Source organism: Spea bombifrons, chromosome 4 (genome assembly GCF_027358695.1).
Source record: "Spea bombifrons isolate aSpeBom1 chromosome 4, aSpeBom1.2.pri, whole genome shotgun sequence".
Lineage (NCBI taxonomy): Eukaryota > Metazoa > Chordata > Amphibia > Anura > Pelobatidae > Spea > Spea bombifrons.
Genome location: NC_071090.1, coordinates 96,497,384 through 96,519,382, shown reverse-complemented (window position 1 = coordinate 96,519,382; position 21,999 = coordinate 96,497,384). Strand labels below are relative to the sequence as shown.

Here is a 21,999-nt window from a genome sequence, read left to right as displayed (position 1 = left end):
TTGCTCAGAAACAAAGTCAGCTTGATGTTGGTGACATATCCTGCCCCATGGTCTATGCCTCAAGTGAGAATATCTCTGGCAACGGACAGGCGGAAATTTATTAAAAAAAAGTATGAATGCATGAATTGCACCCACAGTGTATAATGTGATGGAACCTTGAACAATACTATTAATTTCGGTAATAAGTGACAATTGATACTATAAGTCTAACAAATACAATGACACAGATCTACAATTCATGAGCCAATAAGCAAGAGGTCTCTGGCCACCACTGTCCCCATTTCATGCATAAAGCAGCTGTGAGAAGGAAACGTATGTCACGGTAAAAGAACGTCAACAGCCGACCATAGTGCTCCTGGGCTGTTGCGATTCACAGAATGAAAGAAGACTAACATAGGTGATAAATATGAATATCTAACAATTTACACCCCTGTCCCACTAGACCTTTTCATGAAGGTCACTTCGGCGGCTGATATCCCTTTTCTAGGGGCGCTAAAAACACCAGAACCAGCTCTGACATACGTCTCATACTCGCTTGCAGGATACATATGTAGATACTATAGGGCCCAATGCATGAAAAAAAGCTTAAAGGGCAATTATCATCTAGATATCGATTACAACTAAATGACAGATTGAAATGTACCCAAAAGTATCAACGATATATCATAACATATGTCATCTGGGACATATTGCCAGACAATATGGACACACTTTATAAATCTGTGTCATGAAAGCTGATGAATGTTAGTAAACATTCCAAAGGGCCGAGATGATCCAAAGATCTGTTGAAACATTTCACTACCCACTGTATAAAGTCAGGGTTTGTCCTTCATAATACAGAGAAAATTTGGGTGGAAAAGTAGTCACTTAATCTTAATTTACAGTTTAATAAACACGTGGTTACCATCGATGGCTAGCCGTCTCGGCTCCAATCAAGACTCCCACTCCCACTAAAGACCAGTGGACACAAGCGCCCAAATCTATTAAGACAATCCAGGGTAGGCTTCACTTGGATTTTGTAGAAAGTATTACAAGAACTCCAATGAAGTCATATAAATCTCCAGAAACAAAACGTTGAAGGACTGTCGGGGTACAGCAATGTCCAGCTTTGCCCAGTTTGTAAAGAGAGGAGTTGTATGAGCCAAGGTCTTGTCCTTCAGGATTTTGGTCCTTGCCAGCATCCTAGGACTTCTTTTTTTGTATACAAATCTTATGCAGCTCACAGAGCCAAACCTAAGGCGGGATTCAGCTCCGACTTAAATCGTGCCATGCGCAAGCTTGTTTGCCAATCTCTCAATTTTAGGACATTCTCCATTATGGTATAGAAAATGTTCACATCCGTGATATAACAGTGACTCTGTGATCTTGTATTATTGTTTCCTGGATGATAAATGGTTGGAGGAGATTTTGAAGACTTAAACAATCCGTATCCGCAGTAAATATATTTCTGCTGTAGTTTATGTGAGAATATAGACTCTCCAAAGCAGGGTTCAGGAGACAAAGGAAATCACATAACATGCTGTTTAAAGAGGGATTGCCAAACTATATGATTCAAAGGGTGATCTCAGGACACTCACGTGAACGTTGTTCCACACTAGCAATGCATTAAAGCTCTAGTACTGAAAGGAAGAAATAAGGACTTGTAACAAGCAATTCACAAAGCCTCTCGAGGAGACTGCAGAGCTAATCATATCTGGTTGTGTAATTTAGCGGTCTTTCTATTAAAACGTTTTGCTTTACAAAGGTCGCTCTGCATTTAAGTTTTCATAAGTCTGCAATACTCGTAGTCTTGACTTCAAAATAGTCATCCATTTAGGGTTACCATTCCAGCTATATTTCACACGTTGCGAACGCGCATGAAAAGCACTGACCCTGCATTTGCTCGGAAAAAACAAAAACCTCGTCTTATAGCGTATTTGCTTGATTATATTTCTTTAGATCTCATTTCTCTAGCTACTTTGACTCAGCCCTCGCCTTCATCCATGTAACCACAATAATTATATGAAAAATATTTATATTGCCTATACTGTAGTTTATGGTTGGTGGTTATTAATCTTCATCTCTTATATGCAAGGTGTATGTTTGCAACATCTGGTTCTTTAAAGGCTCAATGTACCCCTAGAATGAATCTTGTCCATCCACACTTTTATCAATTTATTTATTGCTTTCCGCCAGACTTGATAGTGTGCCGTTAAAATAATTCTGCCTAACTCAGTCAGAGAGTCTGCCAACCTTCAGAGCCTAAACGGATTCTACTTGTAGGAAACTGCCCAGAGGTCTGAAGGACAGATTGTACATAAGGCAGGCTAGGCATGTGTTTTGCACACAGGGATGTAAATTTAAATCAAGCTACGGTCGCTTTCAAGCAACCACTGTGTAAAGTACAAAACAGACCAGACCTCTACCCCAATTGTGCTTTATCTTGGTCAGGACCGGCCATGGGGTATATTTGCGACAGAGACCGTGACATTTTAGTGCAGCAGCCCCAGTTGTCCATCAGACTTTGACAGGGCCAGGTTGGACGTAAATACCAGACTTACGCATTCGTCTTCGGGCGAACATGAAAACGAACACGCAAAGTTTGTAATTTAAAATCAAAGCAATTCCTGCCTGATGATGATCACCGATCGGAAGACATTTCAGGTAACGTAATTCTGCAGTCTTTAACTCAAAAACTTTCAGGGAAGCCCAACAGCTGACAGGCTAAATATTTCCTCGCACCTATATCTGCCACACCTTTCCTTGCCTCACTCCTGTCGTCAGATTTTCTCTCACTACAGCTCCTTATTCATCAGTCAGGCTGTGCCTGTATCTGGTAATACCACCGATTTAAACAATGCTTACACGGAGACACTAGCGCGGCTGGCCCTTCGCAGATGTTTGCATTACCTCACCTTGTGTAATTACCCCGATCTTCTCCTAGATTAAAAACTCATTTGAGCAGGACCCGCTTCACTTTGTTAGGCTAGATTACGATATGATGATGTGCTAGTTCTATCATGCTTACCCATTGTAAAGCGCTATATCAAATCAATAACCCCCCCCCCCGATTTGTTTACATCTTAGGTTAGGTTTCTGACAACTACACTAGAGAGTTGTCAGTCTTTACAATCCCTTCAGACTCAAGAAAATTGAGCATCCAGACCATCCACACCAAAACCCCAGTTGATGGTTAAATAAAACAAATACAAAACATTGACTGTACATGTCCAAAGTTTATTGTTTCACAGAATTCCAGGGGGGGGTGGGGGGTTACTAGTTCATTTACAAGCATTGTTACCGCATCTTTGGTCCTCTGTAAAAGTCACCAGCATTAACCCTTCGAGTACCATTGTGTTTGTAGTGCATTGTGCACCTTTCTGGAACTCAAAGGGTTAAGGAGAACAGCATAACATTTCCATCTCATGGAAACTTCCCACCCCATGTTTTCCAGTTTTAAAAACAGATAATAAAAAATTGACAAACACATTTCAATATAAAGTAGCAAAAACGTTAAACAGAAATAAATGGGGGGGGGGGAGTATAGTAAATATCAGTTTTAGAAAGATTAACAGGTCACATTTTGCTTTCTTTCCAGTTACTTCTAGTGCATGGCTAGCCCTACCTTCATTCACTAAAGGAGTCTGGTATGAATATACAGGGATCCTTGGGAGCATTTTAACTTAACCAAGACCCTGGTGGAATACAAAATAGTTTATATTTTCTGAACCCACATTTCAGAAGCGGGTATTATTCCCTAGGGAGACATTGTACCAATGCTATGCTGTAAGCCATATACGTTAACCTGAATCTTACCAGACCAAGTACACATGTCTAGGAAAGGAAGATACTGATGAGAATACACGCCAGAATGCAACTGGGCCAGCTCAAGTCACAAGTGCATTATGGGACAACATGTAGGTACATTATTTCTAAACATGAAAGCTGACATGGCAGCGCAGACCATTCTATCACCAGAACCCAGTATCATGTCACAGTCAGCACTTTGTGACCACCAACAGGTAGGCGCATCTGAAGGCAGTCTGTGCTGGGATTCTTATAATGCTGCTCCCACTGTGAATGCAATGGGAACGCGTTGGCAGATTCATGTTTATTACTGGTAAACGTTGGCATTTTAATAACGACCGGCACGTTTCATAAGAAAAGAAGCTGATGCAGCTTTTCAATCGATTATAGGGAGTTTGTGGCTCCCGGGACGGGTGAACAAGAATAAAAAAAGTTTACACAGAAGCACATTTCCAAGCAATATCTGGTTTTCACTATTAAGCCACCATATGCTCTAATGTCAACACTGCCTTCTCCGACACTAAAAATCTTTACCCAGTTGTTTAATCTCTTAAAGAACCAAGTATTACTAGAAATCCTAAAGAAATGTAACTGTGCAAAAAGAATTCCTAGGGCTCCTGCAGTAAGAGCAGATCATGCATATTGGCATAGGATTTTTATAGGAAATCATACATAATATGCAAGATACGGTATTATACATGGTGAAGGCTGTACTCAAAAATGCCACATGTACTAAAAAGGACTATTATTTTTTTTACAGTACCTTCATTTACAACAGGGAGGGGTGGAAGGATCCAGGAATCTCAAATATCATATCAGGGGTACAAGAGGGAAACATAAATATAAAAAGTAAAAATTGAGATTTGAAAACAAAAAAATTATACAAATAAAGCGTGGGCCACGTGCTCCAGATCACTCCACCGTTACAGACTTTGCCAAGTTTCGTGGACAATCCACCTAAAGAAAAAAAAACAACAAGAATTATGGCTTGTTCAACCAAACCAGAACATGCAAGTGAATTACAAACCAAGGTGATTTTAGCTAAAAAAGGAAGGACCTTAGGGGAAGAAAAAATAAATAAATAAAAAGTTTGTAATGAAATATATTCATTCTATATTATATAAATTAGTTATATATTTAATCCTAATAGGTTTTTGGTGTTGATCTTATGGAAAGTGAAGGGCTGCTTGTGTTTTTATTTTATAATAATAATAATAATAATAATAATAATAATAATAATATCAGTAGATCTAAAGCAGGAGACACAGAAGAACTTACATCATATCCTCTCAGTACTGCAAGATGGAAGGCAAGAAGCTGTAAAGGAATAACGCTCAGGATTCCCTGTAGACAGTCCACCGTATGCGGCACCTTAATTGTACGTTTAATGGAGTTTATGGTTTCTGTATCTGCTTTGTCGCAGATAACAACTGGACGGCCCTGGGGAAAGTACAGGCAAACTTCGGTTAGAACATCAAAAGCAATTCAGATACAGTGCCAAATAGAAAATAAAAATCCTACAAGTAACAGATGTTAAGTGAGGCAAGACAAAAATCGCTCCATCTTCTAGAATACATTAACCAGTGGCTTAGGCTTTTGGGTGTCCAGCATTTACCAAAAAGACTTGTTGTGAAAGATGATCCTAGCAACAAAGATGCCCTTACCTGCCGTGCCACCACTTGCTGCAGAGCATTCTGGCACTTTGTATAAGCATGATCCCTCATGATGATCATAATCACTGGCATGAGTTTGTCCACAAGTGCCAGAGGGCCATGCTTCAGTTCCCCTGCCAAGATGCCCTCTGAATGCATGTATGTGATTTCTTTGATTTTCTAGAGGAGAAAGAAAATTGCAACACAGGTTTTTCAGTACAAAGTCTATAGGGAGTTTGAGCGGTAATAACAGATAAAAACAAACAAACAAAAAAAAACCCGCCAAGAAACAGCCTCCTACACAGACAATGCACTGGAATTCCTCCAGGCAAGAAAATGGCAGACTGAATTGGCATTTCCCTGTCTGTAGTCACACATTTACATTAAATGATTAGAGTAGTTGGTGACCACTTACCAATGCTCCTTCCAAACAGGTTGCATAATGATATCCACGACCCATAATAAGCACAGATTTCTGCTGATACAGCTCGGTTGCCAGCTTCTGGATCTCATCGTCCAGACTCAGTACCTCCTTGATGTCGTCTGCAAAGGGAAGAATGTGAATTGGGTCAGGTGGTAGGAAAACGCCACTCAAAACATGGGCCACCTCCAAATCCCTGATAATCTTTTACCGTATAAATGACTGAGCCAATTAATCTGCATGGGTACTAGCCGACTAACTCGTGCTACTGCCGGTGCCTAGGCCACACGCCTCTTACCTGGTAAACGCTTCAGCCCCTCAAGTATTTGCTTCCGTCTTCCCTGCATAGAGATTCGGTCATCACACACCAACAGTGCAAACATGACCAAAGCCACAAACTGGCTAGTGTATGCCTAAGGACAGAGAGATACCAGTCAATCACAGCTCTTAGCCCGCTAGCAAAACGTCCCATGAGGAGAGAGTGGTAACTCACCTTGGTGCTAGCCACACCAATTTCAGGTCCCGCGTTGATGTGTACTCCGCAGTCCGTCTCACGGGAGATTGAGCTGCCCACAGTATTTGTAATGCCAACTGTAAGAGCACCCCTCTCTTTGCAGTACCTAAGGGCAAGCAAAGTATCTGCCGTTTCTCCTGTAACGAGATTAAAGTCATTAGATTAGTGGACTTGGCTGCTTAAACAAACTATCCAAAAACACACAAGATACCAATCTATATAAAAATATTAAATAGTCCTAGGACATACACAGCACACATGGACTGAAGGAAAGAAAAAAAAAATTACGGGGACAAAACGTCTGCATCCTCTTACCCGATTGGCTGATGAAGAAGCACACGTCATCTCTGAAAACCGGCGTGTTCCTGTCTAAAAAGTCACTAGCCAGCTCCACCATAACAGGCAACTCTGTTAGCTCCTCCAGAATCTGTCTTGTCTGTAAATAGGAGATTGTGATTAGAAATAAAAATGTATTTCTCCCCCATGCAGGCCAATTATTTTCGTTTACATTCCCAATGCCCCGTGAAAAAAACAGGTTACTTTTACTAGTAGTTTTTCAGGATATGACCCGGCACGAAGACCTCAGTCCCACCGACTGCCATCTCCCAGGGTAAAAGTTTCCCCAGGCTATGCTTTTAGGTCTGTATGCAGTTCATGGCATGACTATGTGTGCAGTTACTTTGCCAAAAGTCAATGTAAAGCTTTTAACAAGAAATACTCACTGCTACTCCTGCATGGTAACTGGTACCGCAAGCAATAAGGATCAGACGTCGGCATCGCTGAATTTCTTTAAGGTGATCTTTCAGTCCTCCCAAGATAACTACAGATAGACAGTAAGAATAACATGATACCATAACCCGGTGTGAACTTTACTGCAGGGCAACAAGTCGCAGGTTTTGTAACAACCGATACCCCTGGGGTGCAAGTCCTACCACTCCATTCTAAAAAGATCTAAAAATTTCATAAAATGTGATGCAAGTTTACAATGAAGAAGAAAAAAAAAAAAAAAAAAAAAAAAAGACGCAGGGGCTGCTAGCAACTTACAACACAGTCACTTCTACAGTGATTTTAGCTTTAGAATGGTAGACAGTTATTTAAAAAGGACAAATCACACATAATCCAAGGCCTATGGTCCACTTGGGTCATTGTAATGGCTGCCGGTTTGTAGGTGCGGGATTAGCGAGTTACCTGTGTGGTCATCGAAGTGGACTCTGCCTCTCATGGTGTTGACAACGGATTCCGGCTGCTCAAAGATTTCTTTTTGCATAAAAGAGCTGAAGTTACCTGTGAAGAGCAAGAGGCAAAATAAGCCCACCCAGATTCACATGCAATCTTCTGACGGGTTATTTCATGAGGCCACAATATCATCTTAGGACATTTATTTCCACCCCAACCCAAGGGGACCTGCACAATCCAATGGGCTCCCCTAGGCCAGTTAGGTTAAGGCATTTCCTGCTTCCAGACTCACCCTTCATGATCTGCTGCAGCTCCATCTGCAAGGTCTGGATGGCACGAGCTGGATGATCGCCTACATTACGTTTAACTCTGTGGATAGAGAGACGTCCGTCGACCACGGCAGCTACGTCATCATCCTCCAGATAGATGACCCGGTTTGTGTGCTCGATGACCGCGCTGCAACACAAAAAACAATACGTTTACAAGAGACCTGCAACTTACCACAACGATATCCAGACAGCTGACAAGTATTAGCTAATGATTCGTTCAGCACATTATGGAAATGGTGTCTGCACGGGGCATTTGTACCATTGGATTCCACTTGGATTCCAGTGTAGACGCATATAACTTGGGCATTTTATATTATGGCCGGGCGAGGTATATTGAATAACTGGACTATCACTACCAGCTTGGTTTAACGCCTTTCCTGTAAAACATATATTAATGTGAAAACATGAGAAGCCACAATGTGTTCATTCATTCTATTACAGAGGGTTATGAGAGATTTTCAAGGAAAGATACCGAGGGCGGATATCCCAATGAATTTTCTACATTACTTTATAACATTTCTAGCCAAGTCCTTCCCTAAAATAAAGTCCCCACCTGGCATCTGATGCAAAGAAGTACTCCACAGCTTTCTCCTCCACCGGGAAGAGACAGGTTGTACTGTCCGCTCTGGGTAGAGAACAGTTACCCTTCTTCTCCATGCCTGCAAGAGAGAACGAAGACAGCGTTACGTCGGCATCGGCAGGAGTGACAAGGGATAGGAGTTAGTCTGCGAAGCCTCAGCCAAGCAAGAGGAAGCTCGTGGCAGAACGCAAGAATGCTCTGAAAAAAAAGGGATTCGTTAGTTAGGAGTAAAGTTTAAAGCAAGCACGATGCGCATGTTGTGGTAGAGATATAACATTGGGCTGTATAAATGTCACATGTATTTTAATGAGTGACAGCATCGGTGATGACAAACTAGTATTAAGGTAAAAAAAAAAAAAAAAAAACACACCAAAAGAAAAAAGCTATAAGATGTCCGCATGCATTTATAATGTGTTTGCCCCCCGTTGATATGAAAAACACTCTACAAGACGTGTATAAGGAGATTCCATATTAACAAGAGGAGGCCACGCTGCCAACTATACCACAACATACGCATCTTTTATAGATCAAGTTTGCAAGAATACTGCATGTTAGGGCCGGTTTCCAAGAAATATACCCCTCCCTTGATTTTTGGAATGGAAAACCCCCTACAGCAAAGAAGGAAAAAAAAATGTTAAACAGTGCATCATTCCAAATGGACAGAAGACAGAGATGTAGTTCTGGAGCCTATCTGATCCAATATGGTTTCCCATGGGTTTTAGATTGTGTGCATGGAACATACATGTGTTCTAAATCCCACTACCCCACCTGCCATCCTCAGTGAACATGGTGGCCTTTCAAGGACAATTTGTTTGATATAAATGGCTTTGCACGCCATTCCACTAGTGGCATGTAACCTTAACCCCTAAATGACAAAGCCCGTACATGTACGGGCTCAAAATGCATTGTTTTCAATGGGTTTTGGGGACCACCCATTGTCTTTAAGCATGCTTCTTACAGAAGACAGTTGATTAATAATGGCTTCTGTGCACATATTTTGGGTTCTGAAACCAACAAAAAAATTTACACTAGCCTATGGGGAACCTGAGAATCCTAATCAACGGGAGATGTTACACCAAAGAAGTAATGGTGACATGTAGTGTGGAAACCTAGTACCGACGGGACCACAGCAGGGGAGAAGTAGGTATAAGACCTAAAGCCTTAGACTCACCCTTGGTCAGAGATCTTTACCGATAAGCATGATTCATCCCGTACCAACACTAGATTTGTTGTTAATCACCATTCTTCCATCGGATAAACTATTTTTACATTAGAAATGTTAAACTGCATAGTTGTGTATATACACACACCATATGTACCAAGTATGTTGAGAGTTTACTAGGATTCAGAGTGACGCCTGATTTTATGTCCACCCATTTACTTGAATTATAGTTGTATAGCATGCAATATGCCAACACATTCACCTCCATGGGAAACAATACCACGCGCTTATACAGTTACAGATCTAACAAATATAGCCCATTTCTAGAGAAGAGCAGAGAAAAAAAAACGGGGAGTACGATGGACAGTGCACCTTGATCCACATTAATGAACATCCCATCAAGAGGATAATCTATGCTCTGGGACACTGAAAGTACAACGAGAAAGCACGACAAAAAGCTGATCAGACAACATGTATACAAGCCATCTATGCATTGCAGGGCCCCTGAATGCATAATTTTAATAAACATTGGTAGGCATTGCCAATGTAACATACATTATGAGCAGACAGAAAAGACAACGAACGCTCTAATGACACACTGCAAGGATTACAGACATAAAATACAAATCATTTTTTAATTTAACATTCAAGACATTGTTGGCACAATAAATAAAAAGCCAGCCCCCTTACCACTTGGCAATCAAGGTAGATTCCCTACAAGATCCCCAGACTGAACTGTACAAGGGATCACTCATATCTCCTTAACCAAGAGTCCACATTATAACTTTGCCAACCTCAAATGGGTGACTTAATGTTATTGTCTCATAAATAAGACCTCTGGAACATGTCCCTCTCTAACCCCCATGGCTTCACATGGCACCCAGACAGTTTGATATGCCTGCCCTACCATAGATGGAAAACCCAAAATGCTTACCTGAACGGTAAAGAATAGGAATGTGGTCTGTGGACAGCTTGTGTTCACTTCTTACACCCATCAAAAGTGGGCTTCCCCTCCTGAAGGACAAAAGCAAGAGTGGATAGGTTCAGATGACTTACTTTCAATCTGGCCGTGGAAGTGAGGCGAGTCGAGGCAAAGTAGAAAATAAATAAATAAATAAATAAATAAATAAATGGTACCTGGTGCCAACAGCCTGGCCTGGGAAGTGCACACTCTTAAACACAAGGGCGAAAGCACCTTCCTGTCAACGGAAACAGTAGGAAATCTGGTTATAAGAACATCTACATCAACATGGATCCACCAGATACATTTCTAAGCGAGCTTTGATGGACTAGTCTTTGGTTGTTCAGAGACGCACGCCATCCGGTAAGCATTTACAGATTTAAACCCGACAGCCCCGCACAACTCGCAGAAGAGGAGATGCCTCTGGGCCGTTATTGTAAATCGGTCATCGTTAACGCATCCATTTTACTTACGAGTTGTTGGATGACGCGCTCTACCAGCGTGGCAAAGCTGATTTCAGTGCTTTCCCGATTGTCAAACATGTATTTCACCAGCTTGGCTATGGTCTCCGTGTCGGTCTCTGACTCAAACTCATAACCTTTACTCTCCTGCAAAGATAATATAAACAACGACCATTATGCATCTAAAATTAACATACCGTATATAACAGAAAACATTATACCAGCATGGCCATTATCAAGGAACAAAAAACAGGGCTGGGAGTTTATATAGTTGGTTTTCATTCAATTTTCTCTTTTCTGGAAGAGAAAATTTCCTTTTCTCTTCCAGCAGGCCAAAAAAAAAAAAAAATTGTGTCTATAGCAACTTAAGACCATGAGGATAAACCCAATGCTGGTCATTGAAGGCGATTATTCAGGCATCCTGGGTCATAGTGTCAGAGAATGGAGCGTTCTGCTTAAACATTGTAATGGTTTCCACAGCGACAACTCTCTCATATACACTATTTTTTTAAAAATTAAATTTTTAAAACCCACAAAGGTCTCGCACAGCACACTCACCAAGAATTTTTTGAGGTCCTTATAATTGGTGATGATGCCATTGTGGATTACAATGAATTCTGGAGAGACAAAAAAAAAAAATTAAATTTTTATCCTATTTGGACCATGCAGAGAGGTACAAATATAACGCAGTATTTCAGGTCATATGAGCAGCAGTTTGCCCACGCGCAGCATCCGGCGTACGTGGTGATCATACCATTCTTCTTGTCAGAGCGCTGGGGGTGGCTGTTGGTGGGACTTGGTTCTCCATGGGTAGCCCAGCGAGTGTGAGCAATGCCAAGGTGCACCTCAAATTCAATGTCCAGATCCAGGTCGGCCTGCTCTGTGAAATTAAACAGTAAAACCCCAAGATCAGGAACGGGAGGACTAGCAGAGGCAACACAACTCAACCCACAGACCATTTCAGGTGTCTAATCTAACAGTTTTTGATTTAAAGGGTATAAAAAAAAAAACAAAAAAAAAAACACACATCTCTGTACACATGTTCTGCACAATCCAACAGATAAGAGCCATTCGGTCCATCTGCTCAGAGTAATACCCACTCAAACGTTACTTAGTCCTTGGCCAGGGTAAGTCCAACCTACACAGTTAAATGAGTTCTCTATATAAGCATTCTCCCCAGCGCTTCCTTCCTTTACATCGGACTCATACCCCGCTCAGTTATTCTGTTGTAACTTGCAGGTTTGTGTATGCCTTCGTTTGCTACGTTCGTACCAGAGACGTTCTGTCAGAGGGGGGAGCCGCATGTGCAGGCTTTTTATACAGCATGCGGGGATTTTTTTATTTTTTTTCTGTGAACATGTGGAAAAGCTTAAAATGCTATTAGCTATCTACATCTGACATGATTTCACTTAATGACAATAAACACTGTATAGAAGTTAGAGGAAATAGAGGGTAAGAAGCCCCCCTTTGTAAAACTTTTCTGTACATTTGAAAAGAAGGAGTTAAAGTAAATATGTGGAAAACGACACCGCTGCTAGGAAAAAGGTAGTGGTCAGAACAGTATGGGTTTTTGGAGAAGACATAGTGGAAACTTTGTAGCTTGTCCCGGAGCGGTGGCTTTGCGTTTAGGGGACATATTAAGATACAATTCATCTAAGGACAGTCCCTATAGGCAGACTACTCAGAAGAGGGGGGCTGAAGCCGCTGATTAATCCATTAATCACAGGTTAAAAATAGGAAAGAATAAGCGAAAGGGCAGCTCCAGTGCTTCCAGTTTAGTGGAATTCTACAGAGAAAAGAATTTATTATATTTTGTTACCTAAACCCCACATTTTATTATGAAATCATCTGGCAGAGGGAGAGCGCTTTGGATGGTTCGGGGAGTGGGGGATGTGACTAAATGACATTTTCTGAAGCCGTTTTTGTTGGAAAAACAAACACTTGGAGCAAAGTTTGGACTCGCACTATGTAGGACAAAGTCTTAGGTTTCAGGTCAATAGAAGAGATTCAACAGAAGTTCAATCTTATTTCCATTAGAGTCTCCACGTATATGGGGGGGGGCAATCTGCATCAGACTGGAAGCCAACATGGACTTAATATGGCCAGCTGGCACAGGATGTTTAACCAACATGCCATAGAGCATAACAAGCCATTATCATGGCAATACCAAAGCCAGTCTAAGCCCAGGGCAAATGACAGGAGGGCACTCCGGGAACTTACTCATACTTCCCAGAGAGGGCATCTGATTTCAAACAAAACAGTTCCCAGAAGAAGACAAATTACCTTCATCAAGTTCATATACAGAGAAAAAAAATCTAAACAGGTTTATTTCCACACAAACCACTTCTGATCTTAGGCGGTCCTTGGACAGAAGCAGAACGTAGACTTACACCCGAGGAAGGGACCCGAGTATAGGTGGACCTGCAAAGCCAGGCTACCCAGAAACAGAAAGAAAATCCAAAATCCTGATCGAGAGGCGTTTTAGTTGGCTCAGGTCTGGCTCCTGCGGCTACTCACTTCATAAACCAAGCAAATGACAAGAAGTCATGGTCTTAAAAGACCTCAGAGATTAGTATGGAAGGTAAAAAATATCATGGAAGATAAGCGAAAGAACCCTTTGGCAGAAGAATAACGCCAAGAAGAATACAACGCAGACAAGGACCAAGTAAGATTGGAGGTAGCAAAAAGGTAAAAGATAGTGGACAAGCACTTATGCAGATAAAACCATGTGCGGACATTACGAGGTCAGGAAATTTCTCCTCAATACGATCTAAATGCATTCTGACAACACGGATGTTGTCCTTTTAAGAACCAAGGTCTCCGTAAGCAGACTGCTGGTTAACCTAGAGACACGTACTGTTAATGGCTTCATCCAGGGCCTTCACTTTCCCCTTCTGCTTGATAAGCTGGATTGAGCTGGAGTTGTTCTCCCAGTTCTTTTCATTGCCACCGTCAACCCCAACACCTGTGAAGGAATTGCATGTATGTTACCAGGCAAGCATGGATTTATTTTTCTAAATTTATTTTAAAACAGACTGTTCCTGACTATTTATTGGTACTTTGATGACGAATATTACGTGAAAGGCCAACCAACAGACTGTATTATGAAATTATACGTTTTTAATTCATACACAAACTGGTTACAGAAGAGGCCGATAAACGTATCTCGAATCTCATCCATTCTCCGTTTACTGCATGTGCTTCAGCCTGGACCATATTTATTAGGATTCATTCAACGCATTACATGGTGCAGTCATCATCCAGATGCTCTTCTCACCTGCAGAGTCATATCCTCTGTACTCCAGCCTCTGAAGACCTTTGATGAGCCTCTCCAGGATCTCACGTCGGGTGCGGGGAACATGGTAGTTGAGGTAAGCAAAGATTCCTGCAGAGGAATTAAACGAATCAGTCACTGGTCAGATTTATAGGAAGCGGAAAACGATAAGGAACAGCTCATTTGTAGGTGTATTCCCTAGCGGAGCAGAGAGGCCAACGCACTGATAACAGTCTATGAAGTCTATAGTTAATGGTCTGCAATATAGGTGGTGGTGTCTGACAACGTTTTGTGGACAATATTGTTAGCGGTATAACCTTGGGTCGCAGCCCCTAGAGTTCTCCATTACGTGCGCTCATTGAGCGCCAAGAGACGGTTTCCCCCAAAACAGAGCATAACGTCCAAATACCCTTTAATATTCCGATTTCCCACAATGCCCATTTAATCCACGCCCTATGCTTCTGAATCAAGCGATTACAGTAGTAATCCTCTATGCAACGAAACATTAAGGGCAGATATAAAGGATGACAAGCACATCTGTAGTTGAATTCAAACCATACTTCTGCCCATCTGAAGCTCAACTATTACCCGATTATTAAAATGGATTGCACATGCTTATTATAGAGTAATCATTTCTGTCAGTGATGCTTCTAATAAACCTGAATGCTTCAAATGGCAAAAAATAAGAAAACTTTCCACCATGACTGCGCAGGTACAGACATGGTGGACTCCTGCCAGATCTGACTACCCCCATACAAGCGGAGCACTAAACGCTTATTCAGAGTCCTGGATTGAGTGCTGCTCAGAACACAGAGCACCTTCATGATAGAAGAGGAGAGGCTGTGTTCAGTCTCACAAAGAGCCATTACAGCGTCGCAGCGATCGTGTCAATCTCAGAGTTGGGCAGACTTTATAAAAAAAAAAAAACTATAAGCAAGTCGCAGCAATGCAGTTTAATACATTTCTGGGGGAAAATATCCTTACACTCAAAACAAGGAAAAAACGTATAGATATCACATATTATTCTAAACACCAAGCGACAAAACACATGCTTCCTGAAGCTCGGCCGCTATCTTATCAAGAAGGTAAAGTTTCCATAGTAGATGCCAGTAATAGGACCATAGCCTCTGTCTACTCCAAGTGTACGTCTCATTGAAAGAGATAAAAGGGCAAGAGACGCCGTTTAACTCAGACGTCCCCAATCCGTTTCCTCCTCAAAGGTTCCTACTGGAAAGTCTTCCAGGATCCATCTTCAGGCAATCCTGGGCTTCTTTGCGTTATTCGAATTCATGTTATTCGAGGACAGCCAGGACGCAAAGACAGATATTGCTGGGTTTGCTCCAGGAGCAGAGTATTTAGAATGTACTCTTTAATGGGTCACCATATATATGTTACGAGATGTAGAGTTCACATAAGCGGAGATCTCAGAGACCCCCTTTTCGGATGTTATATTTAATCTGCGGAGGGGGACCATTAAGGTCTTGAAAGCTTTGACTATTTTAGGGTCAGAGGTTTCGGTGTAACGTTAGGAAGTTTTATTTAACCAGTAGGCAAGTAGATAAACAGCCACCCGTCAGAAGTGGTGGAGCCGAATACAGCGAGGGAATTTAAACTCTTCTGAATGTAAGACAAGACAAAGGGCCGAGTCTTCATCAGGAAAGAGAGGAGACTGGATGGGCTAAAACGCAAAGCTTACAAGATGAAGTTTTTTTCTAGCTGCAAGACTCCTTACAGCCATGACCTATAGGGGGAGCTGTAGGCTAATTCTTGGCTGTACTACAGAGACCTTTGGTCCAATACATGTTACATTATGTCACATCTCCCCAATTAATGCTCAGGTGGCCATCACACATCTCATAAAAGGAATTCAATGGCATTTTTTATTATGTATTGGGGGTATACATTTTATAACGCGACCTGAGTGCGTTCTACACGACCACGCATTGTATGGAGTGATAACTAAAACATGACTACACAGTTTTAAAGAGATTTTTGTATAGATATTTATGGCCCACTAGGAACGTGAAGAAGGACAGCTCCACCTCAGCAAAATAGTTCACAAGGCGACCTACACTTCTAATAACCACTTATTACCAGCTGCAGACAAACCAAGTCAAGAGCCAACAACACGATAGAATGTTCATTCATGTGTTGCAGGTAAATCAGGTTGTAATTCCCCTAGTGAAGAGTATACTAGCAGGTGTACAGCCTCCAGCAGCTGCAGGTGCGCAGAACAGGAGGTCCAGGGGTCAAATCTCATCACTCCCTACAGAAACCTCCTCTTGAGAGACGGACCAAACACTCGCTGGTTACTGCCCAGGAACAACGAAACCAGGAGGGGGTATGGATTCACATCAGGAAAGTGTCGTAGTAATAAAAGTTACTGTCAAAGACTCTCTTAACCATGTAATGTCAGTTTAGATTGGAATATAGAACTTTGACCAATTCAGAATTCTTCTGGGTGCCACAAAAGCTGGGACAAAATAGGACGCTCTCATAGAAGCTTTATAAAGGCTTCCGTGTCTTTATGTAATTAAACCCTCAGATGAATGCGCACGAGAATATTCTTAATACTAGATAGTCTAGAGAGTCTAAGTGGAACAGAACCTTTAGGAGCCTGATACCCTACCATGCTGATCAGGCTACCCAGTGACACCCGGCTGGTTGTTCTGGCCACTTTGTTTGTAGGACAGTAGGAACCAAAGGAGGAGGAAGTGTGCAAGTAAAGGAATTTATCCTCAACGTCTTCCTGGTTCCACTAAGCAAGCTGCGTAAAGAGACTTCACCAGGACGTAACCGAGTGAATGTTTAACCCGCCGCACCTTTTCTCCAATGGGACGATTTACCTTCACACATGCCATATGTCTGGGTCGAGCCTACAGTGACGTGTTACGTGAAACAAGGAATGTGAAGACTGTTAGACGGCGTTCGCTGCCAGCTCGTAGGTGTGAGCTGAGCACTAGTGACCACTGTCACCTCATCACCTTCAGGTTAATTAATACAACAAGGCCACGTTCATACATAACCCTCATCGCTCTGGGCATGAGGACCATCATCTCCACATAATCAGAGATATCTGACTTTCATAAGTTCTAGAACCCCCGAGTAACCACATGCAATCTATCCAGGTGGCTTTCCTATAAACAATGTCTAATTGTACTCGTCCATTGGAGTTGCTGTTCTTTGGAGAGAGACTTCGCCCTATGACAGCAGCGCATAAGTATGCCACAGCTAGAAGATGACTATACAGTGACAGAAGCGTCTAAAGCAACAACCACCCAAAATCCCTGTCACCGCTCACCTCTTTAATCACGCACCCAAATTAATTCAGATTAAATGCCCTGGTGTGACCTCCAGCTCGGGGATCAGCAGCCGTCACGTTACCACTCCCAAGCAAATGAAATAAGAACACAATGAATTAAAAGGTAAACAGCAGGGAATGAACCCTCCAGATCCAGCATGTGCAAGCTCCCAGGGGTCTCTTATGAAAACAAATGCCACCAGCTACGCGTTTAAGCAGGGGGTCTCACAGGGGGCAACCACGTAATAAATCACAGCATGGAGGAAACATTCTCCGTTTCTAATCACATGAAACCCGTCAGCTTCATATGGCTGGCAGTGCCCAGAGTCTAAGTGGCCCCTCTGCACCCACTTAATAAGATATATTCACTTTCTTGCCATCCAGTGAAACGAGATAAAATGGAGAAGATGTCTGCAGACTGAATAAAACTGGATACTGTAGTGACAATTAAATTATGGGGGGGTGTAAACAGCAATGTAAATTATTCATCACAGGCAAATATACCCATCCTGGTTGTTAATATGCAAGGTGGCCGTGAGCTGTAACTACGCCAGCAGATACTAGCATTTTGGGAACGCGCGCATAATGGTTTGGGTATGATATTTAAATGAATACCAGGTCCCCGGATAATTGCACAATATGGAATCTATAACAGAAAGAATGCTGGAATTTGCATACTAAGTCTATATGCCAGCCACGGGAGATTCCTGCGAGATGAGAACGGCCATGGGAGGGAGTCCTCGACGATGCGGGGAGACGGATTACATGACTGCACTTTCATTGTTCTCACAAAATATGCATTTAGTGACCCGAATCCTAGAATTACAGCACCTAAACTTGATATGCTATAGGGGAAGATGGTAAATAGTTACACACACACACACACACACACACACACACACACACACACACACACACACACACACACACACACACACACACACACACACACACACACACACACACACCTGACAAAACAAAACAAAACAAAACAAAACAAAATTCCCATTTTGTTCATTTATCTGCAGAGCTGGAGGCCGCCATTGTTATCAGTCATGTGATATTTTGGGTGACTTTCTCTGTTCAAACACCACACTGAGCTGATGCTTTATGGCAACACTAATGAAGGCTGCTTCTACACAGACTTAATAGTCAGAGGGTTCCACTGGGTGATTAAGACTGAGCCATTCCATTGTTTAGTACAGACAATACAAGGGGTCAAGGTGTTCTATAATGGGTGGGAATTCTCCTTTTAAGGAGACGTGTAAATCCCTTATTTGCTGTAAACAGTTCAAAGACTCCTAACAAGCGATCAATTGGTAAACAAACACGGGGTTACCGGTGCCCCAAAACAGGTTTTATATACCAAAAATTAGCTTTACCTAAAACAAAAACCCGACTAGCATGTTTCCTTGCAGCCGCTAATCTATACATTCCATTCACGCAGTCACGGCTAAAAAAACCAAGTGATGCTCCACAAGATGAGCAAAATGATCCGGGGGGGGGGGGAGTTAAACTAAAGAAATCTTGGTCCAACATTTGGAAAGTGATCTTATCACCATAGTAACCAGCAATCATTGACTGCTATGGTGATAAGATCAAACATCTCACATTTATAGATACCCCATTCAATCAGCCCTTTTTACATACGGCCACTTTTATTGGTCTACTCCGTCTATTGGAGGGCACGCCAATGAACTCAATACTCTGCTGGCCGCCCATCAACGGCACTGTGGCCAATGGTGACAATGCAGGCATTTCAGAAAAAGCCCACTGACCCTCATCCTACTCCATAGGTGGCTTTCTTTGACTATTCTTGGACTAAGACACATACCATGAACTCAACATCCATACAACTCCACCAACAAAACAACTTCCACATCCACGAGACCAAGCAATGACTACGGCCACTAACCGCAGACTGAAGAGCTGACACTCATTAAAAGGGGGGGGTAGAACCGTGCTCCTTTAAAGTATTATAACACACAGAGACCTTACAAGCACTGAACAGCCAGGCCAAAGAACCGACAATCAGTTCAGTAGTTTCAGAGATGAAGTTCTAACAGGCAAAGTAGCGACATTAAATAACATTAGAAAATATAGGAAGGTAACATAACACAAGAGCTGACAATCAACGAGTAGCACTGGTTGGTACCCAATACGCATGGTAACGCTAAACACCCCCCTAGTGATGGGCAATACCCCAAGAGCTGACACTCTACTAGAGAAACATGACTGCTATGAAAGTTAAAGGTCATACTGTGACACAGGTGAGAAGATATGATCACAAGCAATAGAGAAAAGAACGCACAGCGTTCGCGTATTTACTGAATGAAAGCAACGAAACCCAACACAATGAATGAGAATCCGACCTGCCTATTAACGGAGCCGTCACCCAAGAAACGGGCCCAAGAGCTGACACCCAGGGGAAGGACGAAGTCCCAGCTATAATAACGCATGAATGGCATCATAACGCGGGCTAAACGTAAGATAAACGGGGCATTACCGATGACGCTACATGTCACGGGCTTCTCACTCCCTGCGGGAGGACCCATTGAGGACAGGAGGGAAGACTCATAACTGAGGGGGCACTCACCGCACATTCTGTCAGTATCCCGGGTCTTGTGTATCTGACACTTTCACTCGTCTCTCGCTGCTTGAGCTGCGCAAATCTGCCTCAGCGACCCTACCTTCATAAGGACCACAACGGTGCTCTGACGTCACTGACCCGGCCCACACAAACACTATCTCAATTCCTACTGGCCATTACCTTGCCGGTCTGCGCTGACGAGCAGCGCTATTGGGCACTCCCCTAGAGTTACCCCGCCCCTGGTGCAATCTCAGCATCTCCTTGGCTGCTGAGACTTGTAGGCGGGCTGAATGCTGGCAAATGTGACGTGGCCAGATCCACCTAGGAAGCAGTGACTCCGCGCAGGGACTGGGTGCGCTACACACGTTGTGGGCGTGGCGATTAACGTCAATGGGCCTCGCTTACAGCCTAACCCTTGAACTTGACCTTTGACTTGCTAGTTTATGAAAATGATTGACAGCACGTCATAGTCATTAGAAGTCATACGGTCGGCCTGTATATGCATTGCTTGTTATTACATCATGTGTGTTGCTTTTATAGCATAATCTTTATTTTCAGGTATATCAATAATAAAGTAATAAGGAGCTTACAATCTAGAAGATAAATCAACCAATTAAAATATATAAATCCCACGTTCAGCTTTCAATAAAACGAATTTGCTGGTTGGGATTTGGTACCACTGAATATGGTATATAATATATACCTTATTTACATATATATATATATATACATACACACATATATATATATATATATATATATATATATACAGTAAAAGATATATAAAACAAGAACTTCTAAATTGTAAGCTCCTCTGAGCAGGGTTCCCCTTTGCATTTTGTTTCTGTAAGTCAAATTATTATGTGATCCTCTACTTGTTATGTCCTGTTTATCCATTGTACTGCACTGCGGAATATGATGGCGCTATATAAAACAAATAATAGTATACCTTAAATGTAGGGACGCATCTGGTCCACCTAATCTACCCAGCATGATGTCATAAGAGTACTTACTACAATATATTTAATAATTATATTTAAAATGGTTCTGACTATTCTTCTCGAAGTGAGATCGCTGAAGTCTAAAAAAAAATCCTTGAATTTGGTTATATGTAGGAAATAGTCATGGTCGCTCATAAATGCACATTATCCGTATAAACATATGATTATATAAAAGAAAAATATCAGAATCTTCACAATTAACCTCCGCGGCTTTTCGAGTAATTCAAATGTTTTTGTGCATTTGAATGTGCATTAACGTACTGGTACATACATAATGCTGGCGTGGTCCGGTAGATAAGGGGTATTCTAGGTATTGCCTGCGATTCCAAACCCCTGCCGAGACTTAGGAGGCAGACAATGTAAAAAGTCTCAGACGGGGAGAGATATTGGGAAAAACGCGTCTCATTCTTCTCATTACACGCATATCAGTGTAAGCTGTAGATAGCACCACGTTCCAGACTTTCCACCCCGCGAGGAATGCCATACGAAATGCACGCTGCGGGGACGTCTGCCTAAAGAACAAACACTAATTTGTATACGAAGAGTAAATTTAATCAATCTTTTGGGTCTGTGAATTCTTATTTGCATATTCGCATGTTGATGGCCAACTGATTGGAAAGTTGATCTTCATGGTGTTTCGGTGTCTTTCTCTAAAGTACCTTTCATTTGCTTCAGAAGAATGTAAAAGAGACTTTTAGACTTCTTCCAAAATAATCAATAATTTATCGGCTCCTTGGGCAAATAGTTTTATAGGGAATAGACCCACTCCTATTACCGAACTTATTTTGTAT

General features: G+C 42.0%; 1 protein-coding gene across 2 annotated transcripts; it reads right to left on the bottom strand.

Moving 5' to 3' along the window:
- Nucleotides 1-3,853: 3,853 nt before the first annotated feature.
- GFPT1 (glutamine--fructose-6-phosphate transaminase 1) lies at nt 3,854-20,349 on the bottom strand. Of its 2 annotated transcripts, XM_053464324.1 has the most exons (20): nt 20,214-20,349; nt 14,320-14,427; nt 13,900-14,007; nt 11,797-11,922; nt 11,601-11,659; nt 11,055-11,189; nt 10,758-10,819; nt 10,555-10,634; nt 9,993-10,046; nt 8,432-8,537; nt 7,842-8,005; nt 7,562-7,657; nt 7,096-7,193; nt 6,689-6,809; nt 6,353-6,510; nt 6,158-6,272; nt 5,854-5,981; nt 5,451-5,618; nt 5,065-5,226; nt 3,854-4,743 (listed from the first exon to the last, which is right to left on the bottom strand). In XM_053464324.1, exons 1-20 carry the CDS (start codon nt 20,218-20,220, stop codon nt 4,699-4,701), a joined length of 2,100 nt encoding a protein of 699 aa, XP_053320299.1. In that variant the 5' UTR covers nt 20,221-20,349; the 3' UTR covers nt 3,854-4,698. The 2 variants fall into 2 exon arrangements, with proteins under 2 accessions (XP_053320299.1, XP_053320301.1); XM_053464326.1 differs by lacking the exon at nt 9,993-10,046.
- Between the last annotated feature and the right edge of the window lie 1,650 nt (nt 20,350-21,999).